Here is a 10,582-nt window from a genome sequence, read left to right as displayed (position 1 = left end):
AAATTATATGAAGTGTGTAAAAGCAGGAATAAAAAAAGCTTTATCTGCATATATTAATTAAATAGTAAAGCTTGACTTAACGAATCATCTACGCCCAGACGAAACGGCTAATGCTAGAATCATGCCCCAATAAGGGCCACTCTTAGTCCGAAGGTGTTATATATGGCTAGGATTTTGGAAATTCGTACTAGAATGGCACGAAAAGTTCTAAATATGGTACCATTTTATTTGGCAAACCGGTAGAGCTAGAACTATTGAAAATTTGAAAAGATGGAGTGTAGGATATCATGTATCAAGAACTGTCGGAAATTCCAACTATAAGTATTCGAAAACTTATAAAATATGAAATAAGGATGAACCTATAGAGCCATATAACTGAAATTTGAAAATAAAATTGTAGAATTAAGGTATGTAGGTAATTTTGGAACCGATAGGGCTGGAACCCTGAAATTGATAAATTAGTTTTCTATTGTTTGTATACCTATATCATAGTTAAGGGAATTTGTACGTATGTGTACAAAGTGGTACTAAATTTTATATAATTTGGATTAATGTGATCGGATCGAGCTGACATCCGGATAATTGGAATTTAGATTACTGTTGGAGCGTAGGTTTGGGATATGTAGGATGTTTTGGAAATTCCTACTTATACTTATTCGTAACGGTACTAAATTTGAATGTGGGTGAACTGGAATCCTGATATTTGGAAATATCATTGGATTTTTGGTTGATATGGTAGGTAGATATTGAAATTTTTAATAATGTGTACTAAATTTGGATTTGGGCAAACCTACAGAGCTCGAGTCATGAAATGTGAAATTAGTTTTCGAAATAAATACTACAAGAGTACAAAAGGTAATAAATTGTACCAAATATAGTATAGAGCTTTTTCTTTTTTTCTGTTGCGACCAACATTGGTAGTGTTGAGATATGGAGGTAGTTTCCGAAATACCTACTATAAGAGAACAAAGGTACTAAATGGTACTACAATGGTCGATATAGGTGTGTAGGATGATTAGCTTTTCTGACATATGTAGATTTCTGACATGTTTTAATAGTTTTTGACATGTTTTAATAGTTTCCACATTCACTAATGAAGTAGCGGGCATATGTTAGTTATATATAAAACCAACTTCTATGGAGATAATATTTTGTGGAAATATTTACATCAATATAAGAAGCAGCATGGCAATTGACCTGGTGAATGCACTGATACTTTTAAAACAAGTCCTAGCCTTTCGCATTTTTATTGTCTGGAGTTCAGGATTGACAATTTTGAATTCGCGGTTTCCCAGGAATGAAAGAAGTGGTAAACTTCCAAACCCTATTCTTTAGGTTATTTATTAATGCAATTTGACAGAAAATATTTGTATTGTCAGATCGATTATCAGTTCCTTTCGTATTGAAATGTTTTCTCGAAAAAAACATTGACTCTGACTGTTGGGAACAAATATTTGTTATGGGGGTGTTTATTATGGATAATTTCATCTGTAATGAAATTCATGCATGCCGCAAAATGAGTTCCACCAAATGTAATAGCATTTGTATGATAAATGATACCTTTCAGTTTTACTAAATATTCATTTATGGAAAGATTAATTTATCTAGAGTAAATTTTTGAGATCAAACAAACCCGAAATCCGTTAAGTGAATCAATTTACAATATTGCAATTTCGAACATACACTACATGTATATTGATTGCCCTTCTCCTGTAAGGTTTATAAATGAATTACAATTAAATAATTACAAATAACGATTTAATGAAATACAACCTTTTTTCATTGTATTTCATTAACATTCAACATATTTAAATTCCACTAATGATGGTGTAATTATTAACCAAAACCACCACACACACACACAAAAGAAATTTCCTACAAAATACCGCCAAGGCGGTAGAGCTTTAACACATAAGGGAGAAATCTTGCCGCTTTCAAATTTGAAATGGCCCCGAGTTAGATTCACACAAATGCAATCACCTCAGATACCAGGCTCTGCCACTGCAGTGGTAATTATTAAATAATTATGTGCGATGCCTAAAGATAAATAACTGAAACTGAGCAGACAGGTGCAACAGGAACGAACCCTGGTTAGCGAACACACGGAAAATTAATGATCTCTTCCTCACAGAACAGAATATAGAACGAATGTTAACGATACTTACCGGCATTTGAAGTGGTGTTGCAGCCATCACCACAATAATAATAATAATGAAATGAAACACACACGCACACACATGTTCAACTTGATTTTCATGTTTTTGTTGTATTTTGTTCTTAAGTATTTAAAATTGAATTTATAATTGTTTCTGTTTTTTGTTTTGTTTTTGTTCGTAATCTTAAAAAATATGAAATGAATATGCTGTTACTTCAAGATATACATATACATATAATAGGTACGTATATACTATATTTAAATATAAATATATATACTTATATATAAAAAAACATATTTACATTACATTATGTTATAATTGATTTACACTGACGGCCTTAAGTAATGAAACACTTGAATTCATTCATGCATTTATTTATTTGTTTGTTGATTTTCAAAATTTTGTTTCGGGAGTTTTTTTCTTCCGTTTTTTTTGTTTTTCAAATTAATTTTATTGTCACATCAACAAATCAGAGGTTTGGGGATGGATTTTATGTTTGTTTTTCATACATTTTATTTAAATATTAAACATTTCGTAGAATATACATATTGGATAAAGAAAAATAATAATGAGGGGTATGTGGGGATTCATGAAACAATAAAATTTAGATAAAAAAAACTAAAAAATATTTAAGATTTACTCTACAACTTAAACTAACTGACATTGTGAAAATTAAAATAATTTCAAATTTTTTTCAAACATGCAGAAGTTTTTGCTGTTGGCAATTTTGACAGCATCTTTTTTCCCAGGGGAATATGTCTTTTTTTTTTTTTTTTTTTTAAATAAAAAACTAATAATTATTAAAATGTCCTCTTTAATACGTGACAACTTTTGTGACTTACTTGGTAAAAATGTCGAAAAATTTTAAAATGTTAAAAAAATAAATGAAAATTCCCCATAAAAGTCACAAAAATTGTCTCATCTTAAAATCGAACAAAGTGCAGCAAGTAAATTTTTGTTGTAACAATTAAATTGAACTAATATTTTCTTTATCACATTTAGCTTATTTATCTTTCCCCCTTTCGGAAAGTCTTGCTACCAAAATAACCAACTGCAAAACTCCACTTAATCTCAAAATAACTATGTAATAACTACACAACATAATTTGCAATAGTGGTGAAAATTGTCGACAGTTGTTGTTGTAAGTCTTGGGGCAAAAATGAGAATTTGTTGTTTTTGGGAGAAGTGGAGTTGGCAGTAAAATTTCCTTTGTATATTTCGGTGTAAATATAATTATGCTAAAAATCATTTCATTTGTATTTTTGTTGTTTTCTGTTCTGCCTGTCATTATCACTGAAATTTATTTCAGTTCCAAAAAAACAAAAAAAAACTTTGTTTAGCTCTTTGCCTTCTAACGACCTCAAGTAATCAACCTTCTGTGACAGCATTTTCCTTTATAACTTTATTTGTATCATCATCTTAAATGCTAATTTTGTAGAGTTGTATGTATTTTTGTGTTGTTGTTCGTAAATAGAGATAAAATTGTATTCAACAGGAAGAGTTTTTGGTAATGGAAAGGGATTTGAAGGAAGATATAGGATATTTATATTTGTTTGTTTTTATTTTTATTTTTGTTTTAGTTTTTTTTTATTTTTTTGTTAAGATAAGGGAAAGTAAACTAATCGCAAGTTCAAAATTTTTTTATTTATATATAATTTGTTTTTGTAGCTCTTCTTCATCATGTGGCTGATGTTTTATATATATATGTTAATAAAATGCTAAAAAGTTATACTCTATATATATACGTTCGTATGTATGTAAGAAGAAATGATTTATGACCTATAACTATTCGTTCACTAAAAATGTAATCATCCATCTGCATCATCGTTGTCCAAAACGGCCGTTGGCCATAGAATTTCATCTGAAACATTTTCAGTGTAAAGTTTCGTTGAGATTCTGTGGATAGTGGGACCGATTGGATGTTGTATGTATTATGTATGTATGTGTAAATGTGTGTTTGAGTGTAAGTATTCGTTAATGTATGTAAAGTAAGTATAAAACTACAGGGTGAAAATAAACCTGCTATCATGTCTTGCAGCAAAAGAATTAGAATTTTGTGCGGGTAACCACCATTGCGGCAACGCCTGTTATGATTGATGAGCCTTAAACACTGTGCGGATCTCAGTGTCTGCGTGTGTGTGTGTGTGTTAGAAGTGCTGCTGCTGATTACGCCTTTTATGGTTTGCGGGCCAACAGCTTGGGGGGTAGGTTGCCCTTCAGGTTTCTATGTTCATTCTTGGGATGCGTCTGTCCGCTGCTAAACATTCGAGCAGGTATTTTCAATATCACAGCCTTAAAGCACAAACTTGGAATTATTTTCACATCTTCTCTCTCTCGTCATCTGATCCATTTGCAGCTAGCTGAGAGATTGGGTTCTCTAGTTGTTGCTGGAACAAGTTTGTCGTTCTGTCCACCAGCAATCGTTTCGTTTAATTCGTTAGGTTTGTACATTTTGTAATTGATTCGATTTTGTTGTTATTCGTTTCTTATTTCAATTTTGTTTTGATTTGCTATTTGCTTCTTCGTCTTTTGTGTTATTTTCCTTTGTGAATTTGTTGTTTTTTTCAATTTTGCTTTCAGTCTACTTATTCTGTATTAGAAGCTCTATGAGTTTCCACCATTGGTATGAGAGGGTGTTGCGGGCCATTTACGTTGACACTACTGCTACAGCTACAGCCGCAATGCTTCAGTAGGCCTAAATTAGCCACGCTTTAGTACAAGGAACTTTTTTTGGTTTGGGGTAAAAGGAATGCACGTTTGTTTTCAAACGCGTATACTCACCACAGGTGGATACGAGATGTACTTGTCGCTCATATTGAAATATGAACCGTCCGGTGGTGGGGCGGGCGAGGGCGACGATATGTAGCTGCCCTTGATGACAAGCGACGAGGCGGGCGACGGTGATGGTATATACATGCCATTAGACATTAGCATATGGTCGTCCTTGGAACGATTCATCTGCTCGGGCATGCCGGAACGATTACTGTGTCGCTTTGGGTTGGGCAGGGTGCGTGTGAAATCCGGATTACACATATAGGGCGGGGTACACATAGAACTCTCCTGATATTTGGGTGGATACGCCGTGGATTGGATGATATCGACATTCTCCACCAAATATGTCGAAGTGGCCTGCTTCTGGACATCGGCCTGCAGAGCAGAAATGGGCAACTGTATAAAGGTAATTTAATGAGAGTGTTACGGTTAGCTCAAGCATATGAAAGTTACGATCATGATTGGTTATGAGATGATGGTGATTGACGTTAAATGGTAACATGTTTAATTAAAAAGCTTATAATGTTCAACGTAATCTTACCTTATAGACTGACTGATTGTCCTCCTTGGAGTAGGCATCATCATTAGGTGCTTCCGCTTCTGCTGAGCTCTTGTTCTGGCGTCTAATCACAAACCACGCAACCAAGGCGGCATTCAACACCAACAAGACCATCGCTGCAGAGGTTATACCAATAATCATCATATTGGGCATTTCATCTTTCTCATTTAACTCCGCTGAGTAGGGTTGGGAACCTAATTTTCGAAACGAAAAAGAAAAAAACACAGGCACTCAGTAAAGGTCATTCGCCAACATTTGCCTGCTTCTCTCTCTACTCACCTTTGGTTAGAGTCAATTTAATATCCGGCAAGAATTTACTACCACCCGCTTCATTGGCTGCCATTACCGAGAACAAATATGTGCTGCCCGCTTTTAGACCATCTATGCTTATATTGAAACTTCCTGGTTTGGCATCCACGTATTTGTATTTATCCTCGTTGTGGATTTTGAAACGCAGCCGATAGTAGACCGGTAGACCGCCATCGAAGCCAGGAATCCAGGCCAAATCCACACCATTATCTGTGACATTATTGACCAACAATTCGAAGGGTGTATCGGGCCGGGTGGGTTTGGAAAATTCCACGGTGGTAGTGGCCTGACCGTGGGTGTTGCGAGCCACACACTCATATTGCCCGTAATCATCCGCCGAGGTGTTCTCTATGACTAATGTTGACTCATGAGTCAAGGCGTCCAGTTTGCGTTCCAATGCCTTGAATTTATTGCGACGCATTTTCAGGTCTTTGCCACTGCGACGCCAAACAAAGCTGGGCTGTGGGGCAGCCAAGGCTTTGCACACCAAACGACCACGCTCACCCATACGGGCGGCAAACCGCATCAGGGCAGGTGAATGATCCAATTCGGGAGCAGCTGAAATCCACAAGATAATTGTTGTTGTTGTTGATGTATTTATGTTTAGCAATTTCAATTAACTTGAAAACTACAAACACACAATCGAGTGTCGGTGTGTCGCTGAGTGTGTGTATGCCGCTAAGTGCAACATAAAATTACAATAATAAAAAAACTTACATTGAACAACCAGCAAAACATCCCTTTGGGCAGGTGGTCCTCTTTGATTGTCAACAACACAGGTGAAATTGCCAATATCCGAACGTTGTACACGGCTAATGTGCAAGTACGAAGTTCCATTGTCATAGGTTATTGTCGTTCTGGCGGACATGTCATAACCGGCTCTAATCCAAGTAACATGTTCGGCGGCCAAAGGACGAGCCATAATAGAACAGGCCAAAACAGCATCATCGCCTTCGGCAAAACTGGAGCCATCTGTAACCGATTCAATTGATGGCGGATCTAGAGCAAAACAAAAATAAAAAAATTGCAATGTTTGTCCTGTCTTCCTTTTCTCTCATCCTTTACTTACATTCAACGACCACTTGTATTTCCATAATGGCTGTACCCTGAGAATTCATGGCTTCGCAAATGTAGCTACCTGCATCATTTCTCGAGAGTTTGCTAATATTCAGGGTGGCTCCATCGGATATTATGCGTTGGCCGGGTGCATTGCTCATTATCGGCAGGCCATCCTTAGTCCAGGTGTAGGTCATGGACATGGGGTTACCGCTGGCGTGCAATTCGATGCGCAAAGGTTCACCTTCTACACCCAGATAGGTGGACATTTGGGTACTATCAAATTTGGGTGGATCTATTGGACAAATTTCAGTTATGGAAAAATTCAGAATATAAAATATTTTCATTTAATACTTACATAAAATATCCAAACTGACAGTTTCGTGAACACTGCGCTGCAAGACCTCATTAATTGACTGACAAGTGTAGACAATGCCATCCAAATCTTGGGTAATATTAACATAAACTTCCAAAGTGGAAACTGAACCTCCCCATAGACCTGGTTTCGTTGAGAGATTTACACCCTCCACTGGAATGCCATCCTTCCACCAAGACACCTTGGCTGGTGGATTACTTGAACTGGAGTCACAAATAAGTTTCGCTCGGATACCGGGTACCAAATTCTTTGGTTCAACAGATATTTTAACGGTTTCAGGTGGAACTGGAATAGTGCGCAAAAACACATTAACATTTAAAGTCTCTTAACCATCAATTGACGTTTTATTACTTACAGTGGACATTTAGAGTTTTTGTTGCAAACAGAGGTATCTCAATGGCAGGACTTTGTATTTCACACTTATAGATGGCATTATTGTCGGAGGCATTCACCAATATCGTCAACTCCGATGTGATTTTCGAGTCCACAACCTTTGACTGGGTATTGAGTTTCTTATCATTTTTGTACCAAGTCAGGGCGGGTGGTGGATTGCCACCAGATGAAGAACATTGCAATTTCTTTACCGAACCCGAAGTGATGACATCACCGTCATTGTAGCCTGTCAACAAGGGTGGCGAGGGTGGATCTGTGTTTTTGCAACGCAAATGAAATCAAAAAAGGGGGAGAACGAACACATAAATTTCATTTCGATTCACATTTCAATTAACTTCGTCGTAAAACACGACCAAGAATAAGAATAAGAACAAGAACAAGAGCAAGACAATAATAACTTACACAAGACATTGACACTGTGGGAACCCACCACATTTTGTGTCAGATCCACATTTAGAGCATGACAAACAGCCACAAATGTTCGTGAATTGGAGTCAATGGTTATGGAGACATTCGATGTGGAAAACCAACCACCTTCGATGCTCTTCTGCGTCTTGTAAGTGGAGTTGCCCAGCGGGCGTCCATTAAGCGACCAACTAATGCGGGCCGGTGGATTGGAGGGCGCTGTGATGCAAGTCAACTGGACAACATCACCGACTTTGGCCTCTGTGGCGCCGGAAATTGTAACTTCTTTGGGGGCAACTTTATTGTGAACAAAGAGAGGAGATAATTAAAATTAATAAAGGCTACGCGGGAGAGAACTTCAAACGAAGAAATGCTTACACAAAACTGTTAGATTGAGTTCGGCCTTAAATGCGGTATTCGACAAAATATTCTTGGCTTCGCACACCAAATGGGCACCATTGTCAGCAGCTTCGGCTACAAAATTGTAAACATTTTCCGATAGACGTCCCGATGTTCTGTTGAATACCAAAACAAAAAACAACAACAATTAGATTTCAATGTCTTAATTTCGATTGCTCAATCTTCATTACCTTTGTGGTGAACTGATAACTTGGCCATTTTTATACCAAACCAATTGGGCCGGAGGATTGCCACCACGACTACGACAGGCAATTTTAACATTTTGTCCTCTACGTAAAGTTTCACCTTGAGTGTAACCTTCGAAGAATGGTGGACCGGGAGGATCTGATGGAATATAATACCGGATGATTTCAAACATCTTCATAAATTCAAATCATACAACTTACACAAAACAGACAACTGTACGCCGGAACGCATATGTACATCAGGTGGCAGGGCCTTGTGTTTGGCCTCACAGGAGAAATCTTTATAATCATCATCGGCTTTGGGTTGTATTGTGATTATTGATACCGTAGTGAAACGTTTTGGGGCGGTTTCGGTAATTTCAACATGGGGTTTAACTGGGAATTGAGGAATAATTTATATATTTATATATAGTTTATATCTTTATTTTCATAGGTAGTTATTGATTTTTTTTTAAATTAAAGAAAAACTTGGCTGCCCACTTACCTCCAGTTATTGGTACATTATTACTGTTCCACACCAAATTCGCAGCTGGATTGGCATTCTCCGCAATACATTTCAAGGTCAAATTTTGCTTTTCAATTACCTCCACTTTAGTGTTGGGAGCATAACCATCTATCGAAATGGAACTGGGTGCGGCCACAATACTCAATTTGGCATTAGCTCGAATGGCTGGATTACCAGCGGCAGGTCCTACTTGACACTGATACTCGGCATCATCCTCCAGGGAGGCATTCTTAATTTGTAAATTGTAAACGCCGTTTGCGGCATCGACCAGAACCGAATAACGGGGAAAACCATGAATCACCGCGGAGAAACCCAACGCAAAACCATCTTTGGTCCATTGAACTTGGCCGGCACGATTGGCCACCTCACAACGCAACAGTGTATCGGTGCCCTCTAAAATCTGTAAATCGTGGGGGGTAACACGAAACTTTTGTACTGGCGTTGTAGACTGTGCTGCGGCTGTTGTAATAACGACTGGAAATGGGTCAAAGAAAAGGGAAAATCATTGTTAATTTAGTTATTACAAAAAAGAAACGTTAAGATAATAGTTTAGAAATTTTAATGTGGTTGTCATTTGTGTCACCGCCGCCCAGTGTGACAACCCACGTCGAAAAAAAAGAAACAATGTTAACCACCCACATGAGAAAATCTCATTTATGTCCGGGTCATTTTGGCCGTCTATACGCCGTTGAATATGTTTGGTGAACTAATTTTCCAGCATTTAACACCAGACAATTACAACAACAACACCAAGCAATGCATTCGAAACCTGCATCAATGACGAACGTTATTTGTATTCTAGCCAGCCAGCCAGTCTGTTTGTCATTTGTCCAACCTACATATTCTTTGATTTGATTCATTGACTTATTCATCCACCAATGTTATCTGAACCATTAACAGCAACAACAACAACAACGACGACGGCATCGACAACATCAACGGTCAAAGAGTAAGGCAACAGGCAGGCCAGCTGATTAGCATAATAAACGAAGAAATCATTGATTCGAAATCCCACTAAAGCAATCAACAACTATGGGTGGTTGGTTGGTCGGTCGGTCGGTGGTCAAATATAACCATCCACATAATTTCACCCATAGTTTTGGGCCCCTATGAAGGCGTTTAATGAATGATGGCTAATGTGGAAGAGAGTGTGGGGGAAGGGGCATATCGATGGATATTAAGGTACAAAAGACCCACTAATCATTTTCTAATGTATGGCATATAACAAATACAACAAAGACTACAACAACGACGAGGAGAATATTATAGTGTCCAACAAGCCAGTCCTATTCACATGGATGACAAACAAATCAATTCCCATGGCTTTATTAGCTGCAAGAATACCACACCCAATGTCATCCAGAGGTGTACACTGAGAAAAAATAATGCAATGAATTTCTTAAAATTTACTTTAAGTTTGCTACAACTTTCCAAATTATGTATTAA

At 37.3% G+C, this 10,582-nt stretch overlaps 1 protein-coding gene across 1 annotated transcript; it reads right to left on the bottom strand.

Moving 5' to 3' along the window:
• Window positions 1-4,732: 4,732 nt before the first annotated feature.
• LOC133326460 (nephrin) lies at window positions 4,733-9,614 on the bottom strand (the record flags this gene model as incomplete). The annotated part of the gene is made up of 13 exons (XM_061535093.1): window positions 4,733-4,851; window positions 4,938-5,324; window positions 5,470-5,681; window positions 5,767-6,354; window positions 6,514-6,795; window positions 6,866-7,147; window positions 7,211-7,513; window positions 7,584-7,874; window positions 8,024-8,323; window positions 8,405-8,541; window positions 8,617-8,770; window positions 8,833-9,006; window positions 9,116-9,614. Coding segments are annotated over 13 exons (3,618 nt in total), but the record flags the coding sequence as incomplete, so codon positions are not given.
• Window positions 9,615-10,582: the final 968 nt, after the last annotated feature.

Source organism: Musca vetustissima, unplaced genomic scaffold (genome assembly GCF_032173495.1).
Source record: "Musca vetustissima isolate MV318-11 ecotype Yass unplaced genomic scaffold, APGP_CSIRO_Mvet_v1 utg6680, whole genome shotgun sequence".
In the NCBI taxonomy this organism is placed as follows: Eukaryota; Metazoa; Arthropoda; class Insecta; order Diptera; family Muscidae; genus Musca; species Musca vetustissima.
This window is presented reverse-complemented; position numbering and strand designations above follow the sequence as displayed.